General features: G+C 37.7%; 2 protein-coding genes across 3 annotated transcripts; one reads left to right on the top strand and one right to left on the bottom strand.

Moving 5' to 3' along the window:
* Positions 1 to 406: 406 nt before the first annotated feature.
* LOC139943805 (heparan sulfate glucosamine 3-O-sulfotransferase 5-like) lies at positions 407 to 5905 on the bottom strand. The gene is made up of 2 exons (XM_071940625.1): positions 5474 to 5905; positions 407 to 4758 (listed from the first exon to the last, which is right to left on the bottom strand). The coding sequence occupies exon 2, from the start codon at positions 4696 to 4698 to the stop codon at positions 3277 to 3279; it is 1422 nt and encodes a 473-aa protein (XP_071796726.1). The 5' UTR covers positions 4699 to 4758; positions 5474 to 5905; the 3' UTR covers positions 407 to 3276.
* An 805-nt stretch (positions 5906 to 6710) lies between these two features.
* On the top strand, positions 6711 to 20917 carry LOC139944260 (mitochondrial thiamine pyrophosphate carrier-like). 2 transcript variants are annotated; one of them, XM_071941240.1, is made up of 7 exons: positions 6725 to 6839; positions 7579 to 7682; positions 8365 to 8542; positions 8893 to 9048; positions 10360 to 10542; positions 11553 to 11748; positions 20293 to 20917. In XM_071941240.1, exons 3-7 carry the CDS (start codon positions 8414 to 8416, stop codon positions 20595 to 20597), a joined length of 969 nt encoding a protein of 322 aa, XP_071797341.1. In that variant the 5' UTR covers positions 6725 to 6839; positions 7579 to 7682; positions 8365 to 8413; the 3' UTR covers positions 20598 to 20917. The 2 variants fall into 2 exon arrangements, with proteins under 2 accessions (XP_071797340.1, XP_071797341.1); XM_071941239.1 differs by lacking the exon at positions 7579 to 7682 and having other exon boundaries at positions 6711 to 6839; positions 20293 to 20914.
* The last annotated feature ends 6513 nt before the right edge of the window (positions 20918 to 27430 follow it).

Genomic DNA, 27430 nt, shown 5'->3' with positions numbered 1-27430 from the left:
TATCTGAACAATCCATAAAATAACAAGTTGTGTGTTTTCAGATGCCTTGATTTCGAGACCTCAGCTGAAGTCTCAAATTCAATTCAAACCTTTTAGTGAGAAATTACCTCTTTCTCAAAAACTACCTTACTTCAGAGCGAGCCATTTCTCACCTTTTTTTACACTATCAACAGCTCTCCATTGCTCGTTACCAAGTAATTTTTTATGCTAACAATTATTATTTCAAGTAATTACCAATAGTGTCCAATGCCTTTCAGTAAAAGCTTAGATGTAGGGCTTAAAATAAACAAAAAAACAGTTTCAAAATTCCACAATATTGAGTTTGTGTTTGACCGATGATTCTATGAAACTCAACATTGAGTTTGTGTTTGACCGATGATTCTATGCCCAGCAACCCCACCCCCCCCACCTCCCCCTAACCCTTCCCCCACTATTCCGTTATAATCATTGCTAATCGTTAGTCACTTCCTTTAGGAATGTTTAGATACTGACAGCCAGACGTGCTGAAATACAAAGACAATCTATGCAGCATTACATGGCTCAAGCAACAACCAGGACTGCAAGTTCTACCTGCATGATGATTTAAAGGAAAAGGGAAGTTATACGTTTGATAATCACTCTTGAAAATAATGGCAATAAGAACCATTGGTTAGAAGCTACAGCAGCATTCGGTAGTACATGTATAACGCATCTTGAGAAACATTTCATTTCAAAGAAATGTGGTATGTAAATTAATATCAGTTTTTATGCCCCTAAGTTTGAATTTGAGAAGCATTACTGCAGTAATGCTTCTCAGATTGTATATTTCTATTCATGCTATCATGAATTGATCTTCATGCGTGGACATGTTCCCTCCAGATTTTCGGCGAAACACAACCACTACTGAAACTATATTTTCACAGGTTAGTTTTATTGTACACATCTTCATCATAGCATTATGACAATTGACGGTTCGAAAAAACCAAAGGTATACTTTGCCTTAACGCTGACATACATGTATCACTCAACGATCTCTATCTAACTGCTAGCTAGCTAGCTGGCAATGCAGTTTTTGGCTTTCAAGATTCCAATGCCATAATACTGTATACTCGGATTTCCTTGCGCTTTATTAACCCCTGTGAGGTACAGCATTGGGAGGTGTTGACAAGACGGCTCAGCATATTTGCAGTTTGCTCACTTCATGTTTGAGACGTATTTTGAAAAATCAATCTGTGAAAAATACAGTCTGGATGACGTATGTGTGCCTGACTGGATCTTGAAATTGGCTGACTGGATCTTGAAATTGGCTGCCTGAATTTGAAGCAAATTCAACAAGGCCACAAAATTGTTCATTTTTAGACTGTGTCTTCTGCTACTTCACTTGTGTAAACAAACAAATCTGGGCTTGATTGTGATTTTACAAAGAACTAAGATTTATCTTAAAGGGTTTTAATACCTTTTGAAGATCAATTTTTTGGCCAGGACATGAATCCCTACTCAACTCAATTCATCTTTATTAGATCCCAAAAGAGTAATTTGAATGCTCGCACATTGTCCTTCACACATGTGAGTGAAGATAAATGTAGTTATTATTGTAGTATAATTTACCTGTAGAAGTTTCACCCTCATTAGTTAGTTTTTGAGAAAAAAAAGGTAAAATCCCAGGGCAATGTCTTCAGGAGAATAGCGTAAATCCGTTGTACTCGTGCTAAAATAATGTTCATCAAATTTGTTTTAAATATTAATTACACAAAAACTACAGCACCTCAGCAAGTGAATTTGTTTAAGGGAAGCTCCTATCATTATTTTATAAACCGTGTAAGTTTAATGTAAATCTGTGGACATTTGTGTTTTGTGTCGTACTTTGTACCCAGACCCTTTAAAGGCAGTGGACACTATCGGTAATTGTCAAAGACCAGTCTTCTCACTTTAATGGTGTATCTCAACATATGCATAAAATAACAAACCTGTGAAAATTTGAGCTCAATCGGTCGTCGAAGATGCGAGATAATAATGAAAGAAAAAACACCCCTATCACACAAAGTTATGTGCTTTCATGCTTGATTTCGAGACCTCAAATTCTAAATCTGAGGTCTCTAAATCAAATTCGTGGAAAATTACTTCTTTCTTGAAAACTATTACTTCAGAGGGAGCCGTTTCTCACAATGTTTTATACTATCAATAGCTCCCCATTACTCGTTACCAAGAAAGGTTTTGTGCTAATAATTATTTTGAGTAATTACCAATAGTGTCCACTGCCTTTAAAAATGTCTGATCAATCTTAATTGCTAGGCAGAGTGTGATTTCACAATAAAAAACAGGCCTCATCAGATGATGTCAAAATAAAACAGGCCTGATGTACCACAGAGGCAGGCCTCTGCTGCCCCAGGGGTCTCAATGCCCCTTGAAAAGTTCGAATAGAAATGTACAATTTCCTCATAAAGGTGGCCTTTACAAAGGAAAAAGCTAATGGTGTAAGCAAATGGGATATCTGTGTCTTTTTAACACCCAACACATGTATTTTAAAGTTGGACACCCTGTTTTACATCATTTACAAATGCAATGCAAGTAAACAATTTGGACACCCAGTTTTTTAATTTCCAGCAAATTTTGACACCCTTGAACCAAATCCTGACCTTTGCTGCCATGAAATCCCACTTTTTTGTAAACATTGTGATTCTAGTTACACTTTTACATGACAGATTTACCATCATTTCCAGTCATGTTTTCAGTGACACTGGATCCACAAAAAGTGTACAGCTCAATTCACTTTTATCTCCCACAGGATTTGCCCTTGACCTTAAAAGGTCATTTGCCAACAGGATAGGTCAAGCTAAAAGCTTGCCATTTAAGAAGAAGGCCATTTTGATTTTAATTATTGGAAATGGGCACTTCCATTAACAATTCAAAGTCTATAGACAACTTTTTCAAGGGACACCAAGACCAGGGCAAAATTTAATAGAGCTGCTTTAAAAGAAGAAAATATTGCTAAACCATTTTCTGCTTATTATACTTCTTGCTGTGCTCAATTGAAATTGGGCTGCTTTATCAGCAAATAAACAATGATCTGTCCAGCAAAAAATAAGCAGGATTTATTTGGCGCATGTGGAGTGGTATTTTCAATGGACACCTTATTCTGCAAGCTTAATTTTGCTTAGCTTCTTTATGTACTTTTAAAGCAGCTCTATGAAATTGGGTTTAAAATATAAAGTTACTATGGAATCAGTTTTTTAAAAAAATGAGCTTAAAACATGTTTCTTTCTGAATACCTACATTGCTGTCCCAGGTCTTTTAACTTTAAAGATTTGTCCAAGAAAACGTCATCTGTGAAAGCTTCTCAAATTCCTGATTATATGGACGGTAAAAATCCCTCAATTTGTTAATGACCTCTTGTTGTGGCTCGGCTTTTGGAAGAAACCCTGGTGTACTCTTGGCCGGACAGGGTCTTGCGTCTCCGCGCATACAAGGACCGTGTCTGGTCTGATCATAATAAAACATACTCTTCTCAAAGTATGGCTTAAGACCAAGAAATTTCTCAATATTTTTCAACTCGGTGTAGATGTCCTTGTTCACTCGCTCATCGCTCAAGATATAAAAGCTTTCTCGAGGGAAGTACTCGAGCCAGTTCTTGAAATGTCTAGAATAAACACTCGTGTCTACGATTTCATTGGAAGAATTAACGTGTCCGTCGCTCGCGAGTACTGTTTTCTCAAAGAGTTTTCCTTGCGAGGCAGAAGTCTGAGCCTTTGCCTCCTTCTGAATGGTAGTTCTGGATTTCTTACCGCGACGCATTTTAAGCTCAGCTTCATGTCTGAACTCCGACTTTGCTCGCTCCACAGGGTCTCGGACGCATATGATAAACTTCAGATTTCCGGGCAGATCCTTCTTTATATTTTTTGGCGTGTCGTGGGTGATAAAATACCTCGGCGTTTTCTCAAAGCTGAAAGATTCTGCTTTGGAGAAGGACATTCTTGAGCGATAATACTCAATTCCTCTATTGTAGTTCCAATCGAAATAATGGACCTCATTGCCAATGGAGTGAGAAATCTGAGGATGATGACCGATGAAGAATCCAAAGGCGTTCGTTCCGCTCTTCTTGACCCCAATGTTAAGGACAGTCGGAAGACGTTGCTCGTAACCAAGTTTCTGCATGCCATCAATTAGCAAAGCCCATTTCTTTTGAGTTACAACGGCCGGATTCTTTAAATTGGCAAACTTGTTGGGGTTGTTAAGCCCGCTATTAGTTACAACTGATTTCATAAGATTTGCGGGAAGCTTGCTGATTACCTTGCGCAAAATCATGCTCGATCTGGGGTCTTGCACCTCAACAAAATAATGGTATTTTGAGACAGGTTTTTCCGTTGGACGGGACTCGTCAGGCAACTTTTTCTTCAACTTCATTTTCATGGCATCAAAATATTCATACTCGTCAATGAGTTCATCTTCATTCTTGGTGACCACCGTCTCCATGCTCTTGTTGGCGTAAGAATGCGTCCTCTGTACCACTTGGTTAGGCAAAGTCTCATTTTGAATAACCTCCTCTGCATGATCCCTTTTTAATCCCAGTCGGCTCCAATCTTGAAGTCTTAAGGGAACATTTTCTCTCAGTGTTTGTAGTTTAGTTGTGCCAAACTGCGACGTCAGGATACAACCGACAGTGAAAGAGATCAGGCACAGTAAGATGATTGTGGCTTTCTTCTTCAAGTTGACGAAAGACATTGTGAAGCAAGGAATGTCCCTCCTTGAAACGTTAGCTCGTTTGATAAGGGCTCCTCATCACTAGAACAGAAAGAACAGCTCTAAGACTTTAAAAATAGTCAAAACAAAAACCTACACAAGTTATGTCAAGTTCCCTGATGATTTTTAGGCAATTCTAAGTTTGTTGAGGTCAAGATGATAATAGGAGTAAAAATAAAATGGCCGATTGTAAACTTTGTTCTTTTCTCTAAATGAAAATTGGTACTTGAATGCCTCAATTGCGACTTGAGACTTGAGCTGTTGGATAAGATGCAATCACCCATAGAGTAGAGATTGTTGAAGCCTATTCTTGCCCCAAAACTGTGATCGGTGAAACACTTGTTTCAAAGTTTCTAGAAAACAGTGTATATGCTTGACAACACGTTAAAACCATGAATTTTCATAAAATGAATGACAGCGAGTGGAGAATATTTAAAAACACAATACAAAACAACGACCACTGACTCGACTGAACAACAACAAAGCGGGTAATTTAACTTTAAAACCAATTACAATCCGTTTTACTTTTACAAAAAAATCACTGTCAGTTGAAAACTCTTTAAAGTATAGCACAAATACAATTCAACACTGTTTTACACACCGCCATCATGATACAGGGCCAGGGCGATACAGTAATTTAAGGAACAATAATACAAAAAAAATGCAAATTAAAATCATAAACAACTGGAATCAATCGTTCAACACTGCTGTGGAACTAACAAACACGTATTGTTTAAAATTAAAATGTTATATTTACCTCAATTTGTCAGCAGTCGTGTCAGTCAGCGGTGGTTAGCCTGAAATTCTGAGGAAGTTGGTCATCATAACCGAGGTACATGTAGTGAAAGCGTCAAAACAACACACAAGCCCCAACAAAACAGATGGTCATTTCGATCAAATCTCAAGTCAATAATTAGCACTTCACATCACAGCGCATCACCGCTCGCCCAAACAGTTTCAGCTCGAGTCATCGACGTTCAAAGCTTTCTTACTGATTCAACTCCAGTCAGTCTTTAGCCTGGTCATGTTGTTTGGATCGTGTTTGGATGGAAATGGTGAGATCGGAAGTCAATTTGTAGAGTGACCGACCACAACGCGAGCAAGCTCCCCCTCGCTTGTTCGTGAGTTGGTCTCCCAATAGCAATACACACACAACACTTGGCAGCAAGTTTGGTCGACGAGTCGATCGTGTACCTTCGTTGTGTAAAATGTACCCGTTATGATGTTGTTTGTGTTATATTACCCCGAACTGTCAATTTGCAAACAAAAGAGGGCGCCCGTCATAATTTTCTTCTTTGCAGCTTCAGGATGTTGTAAAAGTTTCTCCGGCCTTTTTTATGCGTTTTTTAAAAATGTCAACAAATCTTTAACATAGGCCTACAATTGAAACGAAAAAATAATAAAGAACTTACATAGAGTGCTTTAACTCATAACAAAATGTTAGTTACAAAAGTTTTAGAGAGAACATGAATAAAACCATGCAGGTAGAAATAATTTATAAACTACAGCGCAGTTGAGTTGGGGGGATGGATGGACATAGAACAAACATTCAAACATTCAATGAAACAAATATCCACTTGCCAAAATAACTGTTTCAGTATGTTTTCATTTGAATGTAGTGGTAAAAGAAATATAGAAAAATACTTTTGTATTCATTTGTATTTCAGCAAACCCTATTAACAAACAAATGAAAAACTGCACAAACAAGTGCAAAAATAGACTGTTTTATAACACTTTTCATTCTTTTTCAGGGAGGATGAAAGTTGTTCCCAACCCCTTAGATCCGCCCCTCCTTCTTTTTTTCCCACCTACTGCTGCGTGTGTTCGTATAAAAAAATACCCTTTATCCTTCTCATGTTTTATTCTGTATGACAAATCTCTATAAAGTTAAAGGGTCGTGTTTTAGTCGGATCTGATGTTTGTGCCAACCTTCGAGTACGCATAAACCTATACAAGGCTACTGGGTACACTTTTTCAAGGGCTCTGACGTAATAGAGCACGTTCGATCGCTGGCCGAACAACAATAACAACTCTCACTGAATCAGCAGTACCGAAACTGTTTGATTTCCCGTCAAAACACGATGAAATGTATGACTAATAACAGGTTAATAGTTTAGAAATGGGTAAGTACTTTTTGCAAAAACAAAGTGTTCACAATTCGTTGTTGATAATTGTTATTTGTTCCTTTATTCCGTTTAGTAAAACAAAGATTTAAAACCCATTTTTTATTTTAAACAAATTTATCACTGACCTGGTTGGGAGTAGAATTTGTTTTTGTAAATAAATACCACATGAACAAAATACGCACGTACATGCTGCACAAACCCAAATGTTCGACTCCACATCCGTTGCATGCAATGCATGGTACACACCTTCCAGTTGTGGAGGCACATGTGGAAAGTCGTGAAGTCCTTTTCTCTTAACTTGAATCTGAATTTGGATTTAGAAGTTTCCATAACAAACTTACTTACTTTTTTTTTGGTGTTGAGGAGGCTTGAATTGAAGCTACAGGCTACAGCTTAAATGTGCCCCTCTTTTACTGCATTGGGGACATGTTGATTGATAAGGGTGGTATTTCAACGGGTGGCGCTTCCAATGGTTTTCGAGCTCAGACTTGAATAAGTTTATTGATAATTAATGGCAATTATTAATACTTCGCATTGAAAATGACACCTGCCTCATCTTAGACTCAGTAACTGGGGTGATGTATTCCTTTTTTGAAATTTTGACATTTTCTGTCACGCCCCAGTTACTGGGTCTAGCCTCGTCTTAGATCTGTAGTGGGGCTTCCTTATTTTGAGCCTGTGTGTCCCCTAGTTCTGGATTCTTTGATGATTTCAAACATGTCGTCCTTCTCTACAGCCTCAAATCCATGCAAATATACAAATCCATGCATGATTTTGTATATTTGAAGGAGATCAGCCCTTTGAGTTTCAGTGTCTTAAGTCTGTCTTCGTAGTCTACAGGTTGGTAGTCTAGATATTTCAATTTCATCTTTGAAAGGTTTCTCATAGACTTCAAGATTTTCCAATGGCCCTTTGAAAAAATTAAAATGGCCTTGCCCTTTCAGCTGAAATTTCCGGCCTGAAATTTATGAGAGCATGTAATTATTTCACAGGTTCATCGCCGGCTCATCCATTCAGGCCAAAAAATAAAATAAACCAGTCGTTATGAAAGCCTTTTTTTGAGAATTGCTAACCTCGGCTTAGGCTCCGGCTCATTGCTGATGTACGTGCAATACGCACTGAAAATGCGGGTTAAAGGCCGAGCTGAGTACACAGCGCGCAGAGCCTAAACCGGAGCCGGAGCCCAAGCCAAGGTTTGAGAACGCCCCCAGAAGTTAATGCGCACAGCCGCCCCACAATACTGGGTACACTTTCTGTAACAAAGATACCAAATGAGTGACAGAGAAATATTGAGTAGCTCCTTGCAGATCTTGTGTTCGACAAAAAGTACACTTTATTCATCATGACACAGTGATTGTTAATTGATATTATAAAAAACATTGAGCTATGTTACATCAGTGGTGTTCAAACTGTTGTTCATAAAAAGGACACACACAAAAATATGTACCCATGATTGCAGCAACACACTAATACTAACTGCCATTATAGCTTTACATTTCTATCATCATCTTTGAATTTTCAGATGCAGACATGTTATACGTCATTAAATCGTCAGTGAAATTTGGCTAGTGATGGTTGGGTATAAACCACACAAGGAGAGTCAACTAACCCCGCTGGACCATGGCCTGGCGGGGGCGTTTAGTGGAGCGGCAACCAGGGCGATCATTCAACCGTTAGACGTCCTCAAGATTCGATTCCAGGTAAGATTTTGATTGGTTGGATCCCAAGTTCATGTATACCGCCCTCAGCTGAGGTTAAAAGTATCAAAAGCGCTTCATTGGTCAAAAGTTGGTAGGCTTATCAGTGCGTGTTTCCTTTGATTTATTTCAGCTTTGGTGGCACAATGCAAGCCACTGCCCTTGTTTAGTTAGCGAAACCAGATATTACACTTAACCCCCCCTACATGTATTCTTGGTAACATTTTGGTACCATTTTGGTTCCTGAACGATTCAACTATTTGAGAAGGGATACGCATCTGTCCCCTCCTCTTTTCGGCATATAGGTTTTTCGGTCAATTGAAGACTCACTTCCCTATATTGCTCATTTACAGTTGCAAGTTGAACCGCTTGAGGGACTGTCGTCCAAGTCTAAGTACACTGGTATCTCGCAGGCGTGGAGAACCATCTATCGAGAGGAAGGAGCGTATGCATTCTGGAAAGGACACGCCCCTGCCCAGCTGCTCTCGGTTGTGTTCGGGATCGTTCAGGTAATTACCTCATCTTGTCTGGTTCCCTGTATACAAGAACCCCAATAGATACCAGTGCTATGGATTATAGAAAGGGCCGGACTACTTTTCTCCAACAGCCTCAGTCTGATTGCATTGTTTTGATAGAAATAAAAGCTGGCTGTGATAGTAAAAAATAATTTGAGGTCGAAGCCATACTTCTAAGAGCTGCTTAACCACAAAAAGTAGCTAAGCACAGCAAAATGTTGCTTACCAGAATAGGGTTACCACAGCCAAAATTTATTTTATCACATACTATCTGTGACTGAGTGGTAGCCTGCATATTTTTGCTGAGCAGAAAACTGTTCAAAGCAGAATATTTTCCTTTTGAACAGCTCTTTGAAATTGGCTTTAATTTTTTTTTATTTGTGTGTGAACTTTTAAGTTTTTACCTTTCACACATGTCTTGAATTTCATTAATGAGAGGGCAAGGCCATTTTGAAGGATGATAATAATTCTGTATTGTGCAATTTATGATATTTTGATCTTGTGTACATTATCTTTGTTTTTTATGTATCTTCTTACAAATGTATGTATAATTACTTCCTGTTGTGCATTGCCATTGGTTTGCTTACTGCTTTTATAACCATTTGGGCATTGGTGTTTGCTCAGTGGTTTTTCCGCTGCATTCACCTCCGTAGTCCAGGGTTCAAATCCCTGACCGGAGCCTTGCATTATGTGTATTGTGTTTTCATCCATACCTGATTTTGTTTTTCCCCAGTTGGTGTTTTTCTCCTATTTCTTAAAATGACATTTCTTCATCATTTTCTCTACACAGGTATGTTCAGGCCGTACGGATAACCTTGTCATTTTGTAGAGTCCATTTGTTTCATTACTAGACAGCCAGATAGATGTAATTTAGCTCTTGCGTAATGTCTTGAGTGTGAATGGTTTTGCTTTAAGTCTGTGTAGAGGAGTGAAATTTAACTTTGTTTTTATTCATATTTTTCGTGGTTACATCTATACTGTGTATTTTCTACCCCATCAAGTGGCATTTGTGTCTTGTGATGGGCGGCAACTTCCATACAAATAATAGTAACCACATTTGATATCTTTCCACACTGTGTGCATTTGTATAGTTTAGGCCTACTAAATATTAAATATTCTTATTAGAGTAAGTAATGTCTCAGAAAACTAGGCCATTAAATGGTGTACTTGTATTTTAGTGTAATATGAATTTTTTTTAAACAAAATTATCTTCCATTACAAAATTAGTAGGCCTAGTATTCTAGTTAATAAAATTACATGCAGTACCATTCTAGTAATAACATTTCTCTTTTCTTTTCTCCCCAGTTTACAACGTTTGAGTATTTAACAGCAGCCAGCCACCCCTTCCTATCCAAGGACTTGACTACGGGTCTAGGGAAACCCTTCTTTCACTTCATGTGTGGGGGTTTAGCGGGCAGTTTATCAACTGTAGTGTGTCAACCCATCGATGTTGTGAGGACCAGGTTTATTGCACAAGGAGAGCCCAAGGTAAGAAGAGCCTTGCAATTTTGTGATTTATCTTCTTTTATTTGTCACTCCTTTAAAGAGTCTATGTACTTTTTTGGGGACAAAAAAACACAATGTCCACAGATTTACACTAAACTTACACAGTTTGAAGATAATGATAGTAGAAAGCTTCCCTGAAAATAGTACTTGCTGAGGTGCTGTAGTTTTTGAGAAATGAGTAAAACAATGTCAGGAAAATAATTTTTGTCTCACTGATCATGAGACGAAAATTAATTCAGCATGTGAAAACATATTTTCATGACATTGTTTTACTCGTTTCTCAAAGACTACAGCACCTCAGCATCTAATTAGGGATTAATATTCCTGTGTGGACATAACTATTTTCTCGGGATTTTAGGTGATATTTAAAAAACACAACCACCTTTTGTTTTCACATGTTGTATTGATCTACATTATATAGGATTAGAACTGTCAAAGGACAAAAACCAAGGTATACTTTTGCCCTTTAAAGGAGCAAAAGAGGTATTACCAGGCTTATAAAATGCGTGAATTATAGCCAGTGTGCTTATCCAACAATGGACTGTGCAAGTATTGCATGTATTCAAGAACTTGGACCCAATTCAATGCATGAGTGTTTTAAATCATTCACACGTAAAAGCAGTGAGTGTCACACAAGTGGTTCAATAGATGTGTGAAAATGTGTAAGACTTCCACTGTCTATATTTGAAATATTGAAGCGACCGGGAGTCTTTGGAACGCTAGGTGGACGCAGAGTTACCAGGTATATTTCCATTGTTTACATATTTCTGGACATGCGCGCATTACTGAGAACGATGATTTAACCTGGAAAGTTTGTTGCCACCTAGTATCTTAAAAGTTCCCCATTGTCATTTGAGTGCTTGCCCGCAATCAAAAGCAAGCGCACAAAACATCAGTAGTAGCTTAACGCCTCAGCGTTACAAAGCATTAAAAAGTTTACAGATGCGTAAATAAGTCTGAAACCTTGCCTTCTTCTGTCTTGTGTTTTGCAGCTATATAACACCAGTCTAGAAGCAGTGCGCTTAATGTACAGGGAAGCCGGTGTGCGTACGTTCTTCAGAGGTCTAGTCCCTACCATGATACAAGTCTTCCCTTTAGCTGGTTTCCAGTTTGGCTTCTATGCACTCTTCAAGCATGTATGGGAGTTCTTCATACCTGTAAACGTAGACGCTAGTGTCCATGAAACAAGTAAGTGTCAAGTAATCAACCACAAGGGAAACTGAATGAGTGAATTATTTTTATAATTTGGGTTTGTTGAACAAAGAATGATTGACTGGAGCGGGACTAAAACCAACGACCTCCGGATTAACAGACCGGTGCTCTACCAAATGAGATATCCACGAATGTGCATGCATGGTTTAATCCTCAACTCCAAGGGGTGGACTTCGCAAAGAGTTACGACTATAGTCTTATCTCGAGTTAGGACGAGTTACTCGACCCAACTTAAGACTAGCCATACGTTTTTTAAATCTCCAAGGACTAGTCCTAAGTTAGGACTAGTCCTAAGGTTAGGACTAGTCCTAAGGTTAGGACTAGTCCTAACTCTTTGTGAAATCGACCGGAGTAGTTGACTGGGATCCTTTAAGTGCAAATACTGCCCTCGCTCTCGCTCGGCCTACTTGTTGCTTGCATGCAGCAAAACCAAAGGGATCAAGCAGAAATGGTAACACGCTCACATTAAAGCCGGAGCAGAATTCAAAGTCTGATGAAATAAAGACTCTGTTGGTAGGAATTGAATCTCACTCTTGAAGAGGCACAGCAATTTCACTCAGTTAAGGGACACTTCTATAAGAAAAATAAAAAGTTTGTGTTGCAATTTGGCGAAGGGCACTACAAAACATAGCACCATTGTGATTGTTGTGAGTGGTTTGGGTTAGTTTGAGGTCTGTGTTAGGGTTAGGGTGGAAACATGAGGCCATTGCAACTTTTTGTATCATCACCAAGAAATTTACGGTATATGAAACTCAATTGTTTACGTTTTTTTTTTCTCTGGAAAATCACTGAGAACAATTGGTGTCTGGGTGTTATGGCGTCCTCTTAAAAAAGACCAGACTTGGACATTAGACCAGTCTTGGACATTAGACCAGTCTTGGACATTAGACCAGTCTTGGACATTAGATCGGTCATCTTGAGTCTAGGTTTTTAATGGACTCAAACTCGAAACATAAGTGACTCGCTCAGACTCAACTGGACTAGTCTCAAGACTAGCACGAGAACAGGAGGGAAAACATATTGTAAAGTAATAAATGAAGTATTAGGTTTTTTTATGCATTGCCTATGGCCTTTGTATATCAACCGATGCGCTCAATGATCTATGATACCCAAATGACATCAAGGTCTGCAGCGTACCATCAGAGATGTAGTGATATATCCACAGTCGCATACATCATAGTCGAACATAGGGCCTGACTGAAACCTCGGCTTGAGCCCCGTCTTCGGCTTGTGCTCGGTGCGCTGCGTATGCAGTGGAAACACAGTGAGTGTGCACCCGGCCTTAAGTCCTCTACATTTTTGGAGCAGCGTTTATTTTGCACGCGGTAGTAGTTCGAAGTTCCGGTGGAGCCGGAGTCCAAGCCAAGGTTTGAGAGATGCCCTTGCTCATCCTCTTCCCATGTGCATCTGTCTACTTCAACACTTTCTCCTCATGTCTGTATCACATACATGTTATGGAAATACTCTACAAAGTTTGTCCATGATGGATGTTTCACATGTATTTGTAATAGTTTTGAATTACAAGTTCTGTAATCAAAATTTCATTCATTTAACAGTTAAGCATGTGATGATTTAACTTTTTTGTAAATAAGTAAAGCTGTCGCCAAAGGGTGAAAGAAATTGTCCACATCATGTCAAAACGAGTCAGAAAACCTCCTGAATTGTGTAAATCTGGAAAGCTTTTGTGTTCAAGTGAGGCAGTAGATTCTGTACCAGCCCCCCCCCCCCCACGGCAGTCAAACTGTGTACAACGTCTTCTGATAGCGCCCTCTTTTGAATCAACCTCCTTCAGCCAATGTTAATTTCCCATATGGGGTCAGAATCTCCTGGGGACATTTTCTTATGACACCGGGTCTAGAACAAAAGGAAACCCAGGCCTGCAAACCATTTTGGATGAATTTCCACATTGTTTAAATCTCATCTGTTCATTAACTTTTATAAATGATTACAGTAAAAATTTCTTGCAGAGTGTTTTATGTCTTAAAAGACCAATATTAAACTAAAAACTCTGCTGTCAATAGACCGATCCAGTAGGCTCCGCCCACGACGCACGTGTGAGCAAGAACACGTGGGGCTCTCCAATGCCTTTCTGCACAACTCTGCTGTGCGCGCCAAGATACACGCACGCATGTCGGACCTTATTTGTTGGACCTTGGTTTCGTGGTGATTAGTCAATACGCAATGGGGCAGAGCTTAGTGTTCATGCATATTCATAAGGTTCTGAGCCTAGTTTCATATTGCATTTAAGCTGCCAAGTGGACAAAGTAGAAACTTTCAAATTTCTCTGTGCTACATAACTCTTAACCAATGATGTAAACTGGTTCTCTATCTTTACTGCAAAGTATCCATAAAACATTTGCCTGTGTACTGGCAATGTTAGCCATGGTGCCATTGTTAAAATTGCACACAAACTGGAATGACAGTTTTATAAGATGCTGTATGTTTTGTATGAGTTTTGCACATTTTGTGTTCGCAGAAGTGAACTGGTTTCATCTGGTAATTTGACTGAAGCCTTTCTCAGATAATAGAGCAAGTCTTTGCTCAGATTGAAATTTGTTATTGGAAAATTTCCTCATTTTCAATTACGTGGAAGGCTGGGGTAATTTCTAACAATGTCTTATGTCAACAGTGCTCTTGACCAAGTAATATTGTGTGGTTGGAGTAATTACCAAGGTCTAGGTTAGATTAGATGAGATAAATGGTTTATTATTTGAAGAAGAAAAAAAGCCATCACAATCAGAAGATTGAATTGCAGCTAAATTTACGTTACATCAATAAACAATTCATTAGAAAATTACAATCACAACCTTGAACAATACAAAGCAATTTAAAAGAAAAAGACTTTAAAGGCAGTGGACTCTACTGGTAATTACTCAAAATAATTATTGGCATAAAACCTTACTTGGTAATGAGTATCGGGGAGAGGTTGATAGTATAAAACATTGTGAGAAACGGCTCCCTCTGAAGTGCCATAGTTTTTGACAAAGAAGTAATTTTCCACGAATTTGATTTTGAGACCTCAGCATTGGAATTTGAGATCTCGAAATCAAGCATCTGAAAGCACACAACTTCATGTGACCAGGTTTTTTTCTTCTTTCGTAGTTTCTCGCAACTTTGACGACCAATTGAGCTAAAACTTTCACAGGTTTGTTATTTTATGCAGTTGAGATACAGTGATGCAGTTGAAGAGTGGTCTTTGACAATTACCAATAGTGTCCAGTGTCTTTGAAAAGGCACTAGACTGAAGACACTTCTCAAAAGAGAAGAAAATATTGGAAAATTACAAATTAGCGAGACATATTTTCTGGGTAGACAACAAATGATGTGCAGACTCTGGACTGCGATGGTTATGACAAAATGATGCATGTATATTTTTTAAAGACACTGGACACCATTGGTAATTGTGAAAGACCAGTTTGCATGAAGAAACAAAGGCGTGTGCTTTCAGATGCTTGATTTCGAGACCTCAAAATCTAATTCTGAGGTCTCAAAATCAAATTCAGATATTTTAGTGACAAAATACTTCTTTCTCAAAAACTTTGTTACTTTAGAGGGGACCGTTTCTTACAATGTTATATACATAGAGTTATATATATAAGAAATAGAGCGCGCACTGGCCTATATACGCGCCCCGGTATGCGAGCAGGCGGCCATTTTCTAAGCTGACAAAACAGCTATCTCACAGCGTGTGTTTGTGCGGCCATTTTGTAAATTGAACAAACAGCATCGCGTGAGCGTTCAATAAAAAAAAACTCAAACGTGTATTTCATATTCAACGCGCGTGCAGAATGACGCGCTTGTCATCTTGCGGTCCCGTGGCGTTTGTGCACGAAGCATCACTCGTGCGCCCTCTAGTTCTAATATATAACTCTGCATTGCTTGTTACCAAGTATGTTTTTTTATGCTAACAATTATTTTGAGTAATTACCAATAGTGTCCAGTGCCTTTAAGCATTCCAAGACCTATAAGGAAAAACTTCCGCAGCGTATGTTTGTAATCAACATTGCTTGACCTTGCTCAAGGTTCTTCAAGGATGATTACCAACAATTCACAAATGTGTGGAATTTATTTTTCTACTGCTGCTGTCCAGTCAATTCCATCAGTGGCAGTTGGAATTTCTTTTTGAAGATTCTAAAAATCAATCAGAATAAATGCAGCTGTGGAAAGTATGATAATTAACCCCCCCCCCCCCCCCAAAAAAAAAAAAAAAAAAAAAAAAAGAAATGTGATTAAATTATTTAAAATGTTTTGATTTTTTTAATTTTCCAAATTTGAGTTTTTGTTTATTATACTTTGTTTTATGAATTAATCCTGAATATATCCCTTACATAGTATGACATAAGTTCATTTGGATGTGATTTTCTGTTGTTCCTGTGTCTTGTGTAATGCACATAAAATAACCCAGTTAAGACTCTGAACATGAACACTAACTGGTTAAACAATACGTTACTAGTAATAATAATAATAATAATAACAATAATAGAGAAGTCTTATATAGCGCACATATCTACAAAACATCATGTACTCAAGGTGCTGAGTATATATACAAGCTTTCACAAAGATAGGTAATATTGCAGTGATGAGTTCTGAGACCCAATTATTAACCGGTTTTATACATGGTTGTACCAGCATGTGAACTATTGATAGTTACTTCTTATTTTCCACACCATGTCCAAGCTTCAAACATCACTTAACGTATTAACATTGATACAAGGCAGCTGCATATGTTTAATATATTATATTACCACAAAAATGTTAAAACTAAAGTTTGCCAAAATCTCAATGATGCTACCAAACTGCAAGTTCTTTTCCGATTTTATTGGTTCATGTTTTTTTGCAATTTCCATTCCACCCTACGTACACCCTTCCTTTACCCTCAAACCAGACATGATTGAAACCAAAGAACAAACCAAAGACATCACCTTTCGTCAAATAGTTAGATCCTTTCAAAACAAACATAAAGTCAATATTATTTGAAACCATTATGAAAACAATAAAAAACTTGCAAACCTTATCAAATGGTGCTGCGTTTTTCAGATATCGGCACACATGGAATGCATGTTACATCTTTCATTGTCTTTTGAGAAGTATTTCTATATTTTTATGAAGTCTTAAAGTTCCTTTTTAATACTATATTTTTTAAGATGGCAGCCAGAAAAAAATAATTTCTGAAAAGATTACTATAAATATTTGCAAATTCTTCAAATTTATGTCAGCTCCCAAAAGCTTCTAACCTCGATTCAAAAAACTAATCAAAGGAGTAAAATGTAAATGCTTTATACATGTACTTGATCATAAGAATGCTTGAATGTGTGACAACTTCCCTCTTATTGAAAATTTGGTTTTCAAACAACTACATGTACGTCATTTAGTTCTACCAGTTGGAATGTCCAATTGGTTAAAGGCACTGGACACTATTGGTTATTACTCAAAATAACTGTAAGCATAACAACTTACTTGGTAGCAAGCAATGGGAAGCTGTTGATAGTATAACATTGTGAGAAACGTCTCCCTCTGAAGTAACAGTTTTTTAGAAAGAGGTAATTTCTCACTCAAATATTCAAAAATATATATTAAAAAGCCTGAAGCCTTTTTGAGGCATCTGAATGCACACAAATTTGCACGACAAGGTTTGTTTCATTATTCTCTTGCAACCTCATTGAACAATGGAGTCCAAATTAGATTTGTTATTTTATGCAAATTTTGGGATACACAAAGTGAGAATATACCAAACGTGTCCGTACCTTTACGCCTAAAGTTATTTTTCACACAGTTACATGAAACTGATATTTTATAACTAATATCACAATTTGTTAGCTTTAACTGCAGCATAAACATTATAGCAAGATGTACAATTAATACAAAGTGACCTTGTCGAATGCTCCGCTTTGAGAATATATCTTGGAAACAGAATTTGAAGTAGTTTGGTTAAAATATCAAGATTGATGACTCCATACAACATTTTCTTTTCTTTTTTTACTAAGCAAAATGTCCCCTCATTTAATTATTAGCTTGGTATTTTATAAATGATTTCCACAAAGTGGGCAAGCAGTTAACCACATTGCCTTCTGATTGGGTGCTTGGGGCGATAAAAGCTAACATGAGAAATATTTTAATTGAGAACGATGAGTTACATGTACTCTGCAAAACCGTATGTTCAGCTAGTTGTATACAGTCAAATATTAATGTTTTTTCAAAATCACTACTCAAAGTCACAAACTAAAACACATTATTAAAGGGTTTTAAAACCTTTTGTTACGGGACGCTGACAGAAAAACTTGTGTGTGAGTTCACAATCTCCATCATTCCATCCTTTAGCACGGCCTACCACGCAATTGCTGTTGTTTGAGACATCGTCTGGCTGCCCATCAGCCCATCTGTTATCCTCTACATTAATGGTACCTTCCCCGTCCAAACAAACCCAGGTACCTGAACCAAGTCAATCAGAAATAAAAAGTCCCATTACAGTGTGTACATCAAATGTTTGGAGCGTCAAGATCGTATGGAAAGTACACACTGTGTTCAAAAATGGATTCAAGTTTCCACCCTCTAACGTTTATTTAATATCCTTGAACAAACAAAACAAAGGTTAACCTAAGTCATGATTATGTACACGCTCATCATGATACCGGGATCAAAAGAAAAAAACATTTTATACCGTGATTTACAGATTTAATGGAATGCAATTTCCTGGACTTTGACAAAAAAACGTCCTATCAAAAATAATCTCTTGAAGATCAGCAGTGGATGGATATTGTTATCAGTTGAATATAATCTTCCTATTTTGATAATTACATATTATTAATTTTGGCTTACAAATAAAAGTTTCAATGGTCTTGGTTATTTGTAAGAGGTTTTATTTGTAAAATTCATTGAAAAATATATAGTCTTCATTTGAGTTATAATAGATGTTAAATTTGCATCGAGGATGAAGAATGTTAATTTTGGTTTGATGTGTGTAAGCACTGTATACTCAGTACTTTCCCAAGTCCTGTGAAAAAAATATCACAGACATGTTACTCGGGTGGGATTCAAACCCACGACCCTTGCAATTTGAGTTGTTTTCTCATTTCTGATCTGCACGAGACCTACACATTCTATTCACAATGCTGCCTGTGACGATCAGAGCAAACACTGATCAGAAAGGTTGAGTTCAAACCAATGTTTTTTTCTGAACCTCCCCACCAGTTCATTTAGAGATTATCGACAATGTTGTTACTGCAAACCTTTACCATGTTGTATTTCTACCATGCAATGTTTCAAATACTACTGTGGCAGGTTTTCACATTATTCCCAGTTTTTCCCTGGGTGGCATTTTGGCCTTGTGCTGGCAATTTGTCGTAAAATATAATGAACTATAAGAACTATATCATTTCCAGAATTGTATACAAACCTTCAACTGCAATATCGTTGCAACCAATCCAGAACTTTTTGCACCTGCACATGTTGAGAAGGTGTTGTAACTCTTCATTGGATTGAGGGACAACCATCACCCCACCCAACTGAACACAAATCTGCTTGCCCTGTTCCCATGTAAGGGCAGCATGTATCTTGTAGCATTTGTCTTGCCACCGGCTCCAAGTAGGGGGGCATGGCTTCCAACACCGCCCGTTTACAACGGCGTAGTCTGCCATCAAAAATATACCAACAACACCCAGCAGTTTGCTCGCCAACATTTTGCGGACAATCTCTTGACAAAATGAAATTGCTCCCAGATACAAATAACCAAGAAGGTGCACCCTTCACAGAACGGAACTTCGCTGAGATACGTAATCGCCAATAAAAAACAGGACTCATTTAGTCGCACAAAGAAACAGCGGAACTCAGAGTTCTCTAATATATTAAACAATAACAGTGATAAATCAATCAATAAAAAACTATAGTAACATGCAATAAACTATGATTAAGACATAATTGTAATTTTTAGTTGTGCATCGTAATTATCTGTGGCGCAGTACACAATTTAGAGGAGGCGGAAATTTAAAGGTTTCTAGGCAAATCTTTTCTGAAAGTCTTGAAATTTATTGGAAAGCCATAAATACAGAACAGATAGTCACAGATTGTAACAATGTCAAATGAGTATTCAAAATTGTGTTGAATTTGTTGGAAATAAAGCAACCAATCTTGGGAGGTGTTTTATTCAATTGAAAGTTTGCAAAAAAATGTTTTATTTGGTCGAAACATCAGTTTTACACCACTGAATGTTGTGCTAACGCTCGAACATCCATCCAAATACATGTAGCGTCGATTGATTATCCACAATGTAGGGCTATACTCCAAGGGTGTGTCATAAACCTCAATTTTCTCACGACTTGCATACAAATGTATTAAATCATGGCAACATTGAAATAGATGTATTACTTGTCTAACTATGTTATAATGTTGTACATGAATTAATGAATCGAAAGTCTGCTTCTGAAATCCTATACCACATTCCCTTTGATCTATTTTAAAAATGTGCCGGGTAATTATATTTTAATTCAATCATATTTTGGTTGTTTGATTTTTGTTTTACTTCAGCTGCCGTGAAGTCATTTACATGCGGCGCCTTCTCCGGGATCTGTGCCAAAACAGTAGGATACCCGCTAGACCTTCTCAAGAAACGTCTTCAGGTTCAAGGTTTCGAGGAGGCGAGGAAGTCCTTTGGCAAGGTGCGGCGTTACAACAGCATGCTGCACTGCATCTCGTGCATCGTCAAGGAGGAAGGGCTCGGGGGGCTCTACAAGGGTCTGTCCCCCAGCACCCTCAAAGCTTTCGGGACGGTTGGGTTTATGTTTTGCTTCTACGAGAAAGCCTGCCACGTCTTAGAGACGAGGCACTCCTAATAATAATCAGCATTGTTCTTTAGGAAAGTGCAATTGTTTTTTTTATTTTTGTAGATTTGCCATCCAAGATGGACAAAATTTACCTCGGTAATGTGGAATTCTGCGAATGAAACATGAGAACTGCAAGGACCTCCAGTCTCAAATGGTGCGGGGAAAAAAGAAAGCAAATACACATATATGAGGGGGACAAAAATGTGCCAAATTAAAGGAACACGTTGCCTTGGATCGGACGAGTTGGTCTTTGAAAAGCGTTTGTAACCGTTTGTTATAAAATGCATATGATTAGATAGATATTTTAAAAGTAGAATATAATGATCCACAAAAGTATCACTCGAAATTGCATGGTTTTCCATTTACCTCGTCAACAAACACGGTCGGCCATTTATGGGAGTCAAATTTTTTACTCCCATAAATGGCCGACCGTGTTAGTTCGCAAAGTAAAAGGAAAACCACGCAACTTCGAGGCAAATGTGTGTGGATCATTGTATTCTACTTTTAAAACATCTTTCTAACCATATGCATTATAACAAACGGTTACAAACGCTTTTCAAAGACCCAACTCAACCGATCCAAGGCAACGTGTTCCTTTAAACAAAATTGTTATCGCTATTGTTATTTTGCATGCTTATGCCGAGAACTACTTTTGAAGAATACAAAATAGGAATGTAGTTTCTGAGAAAGTATAATTGATTGAACTACTTAAAGACGTGTGTGAATAGATGCCTTTCATTCCCTTAATAGAAAGGCATAATTCTTCAAGTTCCCCTGTCCCTTTATTTACTTGCTTTTAATTTGTTTATAGTTGTGACAACTCTCTTTTGTGTAACTTGCATGGGTCTGAAGTACTCTTGAAAAGGGAAACAAAATTGTGAAAATTTATGTGTTCATTTATGTGTAGCTGAATATTGGAATGGTGGAAATTCACCCAGTTTTGACCCAGCACCATTATGCAACATTAAAACATTCAAGTAATATGCCTATGATTTTTCTCATATATTGACCCGTTTCACCTGACGTCATCATCAGAATAATCTTGGATGCGCCATTTTGGTGGTCAATGTCAACGTGTGTTATTCAGTGAAGTACGCATTTTTAGGTGACGCGGCGTTTACACGTAAGCCTATTGACCACCAACATGGTGAGCGTGGCATCAGTCGCCGCGTGTGACGCGCGTGCGAGGGGTCAATATACACATAGGTGTATATGGGTAAAACCAAAATGAGTATTCTTTGTCCCTTATGCAAATTTAACATCTATTAACTTCAAACACCTTTTGACTTTTTGGTTGATTTCCCACGATGGTAAGGGACAATATAGTTTGTACCCGTGCACAGCTACCACTGTTTCCAATGCTCAAAAAATACTGCAGGAAGCAAATATAGACCACTCTGCCTATAAAAGTCACCATTGAACATACAAAACAGTTTGTTGGTTGTAAACGTTTTACCATCATGAATGCATCAGTGTCGTTAAAAATTGCTATAAGATGTATCCCACCTCGGACCAATTTCATTTTTAAGCAGAAAATACTGCTCAACAAATTTGTTTTGCTTAGCAAAACATGGTTGGAGCACCAGTTGAAACTATGTTAACTTTGTGGTAACTTGTTTCTGGTAAGCCAGATTTTCTTGGCTTTATAAAACTGAGCCCTGCCCTAAACCCATCGTCAATTTTGTTAAAAACAATACTAGGTGTGGTGATCAGTGCTCAAATAACATTGTTAGACAAGATTGTCATAGCTAAATTTCTCTTTGTTTTATCCCACCAGAGTTTAAATTGCAGAATTTATTGAGTATGATGATGATCACAGCTCAATTTTGAGTCATCTTTTATTTGTACTTCTCTCAAAATGTCAACATTTTGTGTTTTTGAGATAAAATTCATAAAGTAAATCACACCTGGTGTTATAACAATAAAAACTGATTGTTTTTATTTAGTGCTTTATACACCGGGTCTAAAAGCGCTTCCAACATAATTACCACTGATCACTGGGCCTTTTCATTCCTTGCTTGTGCTGCCAAATATGTGTTATCCCACCATCTCCAAAATAATTTTTAGTCTTTAAGATAAGAAGTGTCAACCAATTTTCGGGTTGGAGTTATCTTTGACATGTCAAAGAGAGTTTATCTTTAAAGGGAAAGTATACGATTATAATCATTCCTAAAATAAATGGCATTAAAGACTGACTCGGTTAGAAAGTCAGCAAAATTAGTTATATCAAGCCTTTTGAGTATCAGTTCACTTTGAAGAAATGCGGTTATAGAAAAAATGTCAGTTTTTATCCAAAAAAGATGAATATCTGAGAAACGTTTTTCAGATGCGTATTTCAATTACGGGTTACTCTTCCTGTGGACATAATTGCTCCAGATTTTCTGCAATATTGCAACCATTATACACTTTTGGAACAGAAAAACAAAACAAAAGTTCACAGATTTACAAATAACTTACAGGGCTTACAGAAGGTAATGGTGAAAGACTTCTCTTGAAATATTATTCCATGAAATGCTTTACTTTTTGAGAAAACATTAAAACAATTACCAATTTTTAATATCGAGAATTACAGATTTATTTTAAACACATGTCATGACACGGCAAAACATGCAGAAACAAGGGTGGGTTTTCCTGTTATTTTCTCCCGACTCCGATGACCACTGCGCCTAAATTTTCACAGGTTTGTTATTTTATATGTAAGTTGTGATACATAAAGTGTGGGCCTTTGGAAAATACTGTTTACCGAAAGTGTCCAATGGCTGTAAAAATTGAAATTTCACAGGTTAGCGTTTTGTACATATTAACTTTTATAAAGGATTCAAACAATTGAACGGTTTGAAAAACCAGGGTTTAAGAAGTGTCGATCAATTCTTGGTTTGGAATCTCCTTAATTGACATGTCGAAGATGCATGTAAAGTTCATCTTTAACTTTTCATGAAACTGGGAGACATTGTAAGATCCTCCTCTAACCAAACCCCACCTTAAAGGCACTAAACATTATTTGTGATTACTCAAAAACGTAGTTAACATGAAAACTTACTTGGTAACGAGCAATGGAGAGCTGTTGATAGTAGAATACATTGAGAAACGGTTCCCTCTGAAGTAACGTAGTTCTTTAGCGGGGGTAATTTCTCATGATTTTCACAGGTTTGTTATTTTATGCACATGTTGAGGTACACCAAGTGATAACACTGGTCTTTGACAACTACAAAGGTGTCTAATGCCTTTAATGCATGAATATTGTGTGAGTGAACTGGGACCAGGTTCTCAAGCGCTTTAAATCATCTGAAGATGAGGATGAATTAATTTAATCTGCCATGGAAAGTGTCAGAGGGGAACTCTTGGTAACGAGTAATGGGAGAGGTTGATACATGTAGTTTAAAACATTGTGAGAAACGGCTCCTTCTGAAGTGACGTAGTTTTCGAGAAAGATGTAATTTTCTGCAAATTTGATTAGGAGACCTCCGATTTAGAATTTGAGGCCTCCAAATCAAACATCTGAAAGCACACAACTTGTGACAAGGGTGTTTTTTTGTTTCATTGTTATATCTCGCAACTTCGACGACCAATTGAGCTCAAATTTTCACAGGTTTGTTATTGCATATGTTGAGATACACAAAGGTAGAAGACTGGTCTTTGACAACTACCAATAGTGTCCAGTGTCTTTAAGATGCTTGAAAACTGCCAATCTGTTTCACATTTCCTTTTTTCAAGCGGGTTTATGTTGGCAAACATTTGCGTTATGCCCTTGAGTAGAACACACCCCAGACAGTGGCTTTGTACCAAATTTAAGTAATATAAAAATGTACTATGCATATACATTTAAAATACTTCCATCATACGGTTGATGTATTATTAGTAATAACATTTGATTTTATGAAATAAAGATGGGGTTTTATTTCAAGTAACTCATGTTGAAGTTCTCAAGAAAGTGTTTGTGTTACTGTTGTGTCGCGTTTGCGCGCCATGGCCTGAGCGGTTAAGAGAACCGGATTCAAGCTCTGTTGTTTCTGATCAGCTGAGTGTGGGTTTGAGTCCCAGTCGTGTCACTCGTGTCCTTAAGCCTGTATGCTTCGTTTTTGAAAGGGCAAGGGCAACAAGGCATTTTCTATTGGTAAAGGACACCCTATGAGGAAATTGTAAGTTTATACTGGAGCATTTCAAGGGCACCATGGCAATGCGCAGGGGGCATGGAGGCAATCGCCTTCGTTGCCTGTGTGAAGTATCAGGCCTGATTATTGCTGCATCCTTCAGATGAGTCATAAGGAACCATTTTGGTAATCATAATGAGTGAAAAAGTGATGGTCCAATACTTTATCTCACCCTCCCTTCAAATTTAAAACCAGTTTTCTATAAGACCATTAATTCAGAGTACATTGCAACCACCATTATAATCAGTTACATTTAAATTTGTCCAAAACCGTCCTTCCTGCCTAACACCGAATCTGCACAAACAGATCAGTTTTCCCTGCGTCTTTAATTTTGTTTCTTAATAAAGAATCTGAAACCCAAAACCGATGTTTTTTTGCAGGTTTTAATCTCACACATCCTTGTTCCCAAATTCAAACACATTATTTGGATGGCCTGGATCATCCTTGTCCCCAAGGTGTCCCATAAGTATCATGCTTCCAGACATTCTGTCACCCCCGGTCACTGGAGAACTACACATATCGGACATTTCTATTGAAATTATATGCACTGCATTTGACATGTTTTTGGTATTAAAGAAGGCCGCTTATCACGGCACATTTATTTAATAGGTGGTTTTTTGAATTACCTTGTTTGTATCGTAACTATGTGGAGTTGCTTTAAATATTATTTCAGAGAAATCAAACATTCAAATTGTTTATCGAATTCCAAGATACGTGTTGACATCTCTGGAAAATTACAAACATTTTGAGCATTCTCCACTTTTGATATATTAAAGACCATGTTATGCTCAACAATTTACAGTCATCCAGCTCAAGGCAATCTTCGATAAGAAAACTCATTCACATTTCATTTTTGTCATTATTTTCTTGGGAATATAATGAGTTACAGCTAGAAGACAGTCTCTTGTCATGCCAAAGTGTTCCTTGGGCATGCATTGCAGATGGTTGCCTCTATATTTCTTGCTAATTTTCTTACTAACCTGTGAAATACGTTTACAGGCTTCAGAAAATTTGTCTGCTAAGTTGACATAAATTTGCTTACCGTTAAGCGACGCTATGAAAGTGGCCCCTGGGCCCAATTTGATAGCGCTGCTTAACGATAAGCAAATTTGCTTAAGCCTTGTAGCGTATTTCACAGATTAGCAGTAAAATTGGGCGGCCATATTGCGCGTTTACCATGGATTTGCATTGTGACGTCATTTATTTTCATGCGGTAAGCCTGGGAAGGTTAGCATGCCTTTTCGTGTGCTTACAGTTAGCAGCGCTATGAAATAGAAATCTCACAGTAAGCACAAAATCGACCGCTAAGCAGCGCTATGAAATTGGCCCCTGGTGTTTTCAGAGTGTGGGTTTGGTTTCCAGTAATGGCAGTACTGCTGCCCTTGAGCAAGATAATTAACCGTTAATTGCTTGGTCCCTTGGACAGGACATAAAGCCACAAATCCTATTTGTAGTATAATTAATTTTTTCTAACCAAACAATTATCATAAAGAGGGTTTCTGTCATAATGGATGGCAGGTTGCAATGCACGACATATTACTTACATGTAAATGGTAAACCACAAGGTGCTCCATAAATGGGTCTCATAATTTCAAAGATGAGTATTTCTCAGGAGCCTTATAAGCACTTCAAGATGCCAGTAGATTAAGTACAATAGGTATAATAATATTAATATTGTATGGTAAAAATAATATTAATATTGTATATGATAAAAATAATATTAATATTATACCCTTAGGGCCTTGTCACACGAGGCAACTTTTGCAGGCAACTTGGAGGCAACCAGCTGCAGTGCATGCTACAGGACCACTTTGGTAGCACACGGGTCAATTTTCAAACATTGTCTTACGATCCACAAGAGAAATAGGTGAACATTCAAATGTGAATGCCTTTTCTTCATGGAGATTGCCTGGAACTGGTTGCCTGTAAATTGCCTCGTGTGACATGGCCCTAAGAGTTGAATGGTTACAAATGGTTGGTCAGCTTCCTGGAAATGTCATAAATATCATGCAGTGGGAGGATTAATTCAGATTTCCAATTTTCTTTAAAACAATTTTATGACACTTTATGGTGGAATTTTCCAAGTAACCCTACCTCAGGCCATAGAAGTACACACATTGCTAGGGCACTGGGAGTGTAAGCACATAATAAGTGAAGCAGCCTAATGGAACCGGCTCTAGGATTTTTGTCAGCTTACAAGCTCACTTGTTTGGCAGTAAGTCTTCCACTCTAGCATTTGGAAGGATGTGGGTCCAATTCCCAACAAGGCCCAACATCATGGCTCTGATTACTGCAGATTTCTGCGAATACGGCCCCCTATAGTTCTCTGAGCTGTCAGTGCACAAATCCATGGTAAGCAGAGACATGTAATTGAATCCTGATCCAGAGTAAATAGCGACCCAGAAAATGTATTAAGTCCTCCGCTAAAACTTTTGTTCAAATAAACAAACGACTGGGGAGTCTTTAGAAGAAATGGGGAGTCTTTAAGAAATTTGAACAATATCCAACTTTTCAAGAGTATATTAAAAAATGTATTCATCTCAATTTAATTTCCAAACCTCAGATCTTATGGGCTTTAAGTTATCTCTTTAGAAACACAACCTTGAACCTTGAAATAACATTTGACTCGTTGAGTATTCATGTATCGATCTGAATTACACAAGTCACTTGAAGCCCCAGGGTAAAGAAATG

Source organism: Asterias amurensis, chromosome 11 (genome assembly GCF_032118995.1).
Source record: "Asterias amurensis chromosome 11, ASM3211899v1".
NCBI classification, from domain to species: domain Eukaryota; kingdom Metazoa; phylum Echinodermata; class Asteroidea; order Forcipulatida; family Asteriidae; genus Asterias; species Asterias amurensis.
Note: the sequence above shows the minus strand (reverse complement) of the source record. Positions and strands in the feature narration are given on the sequence as shown.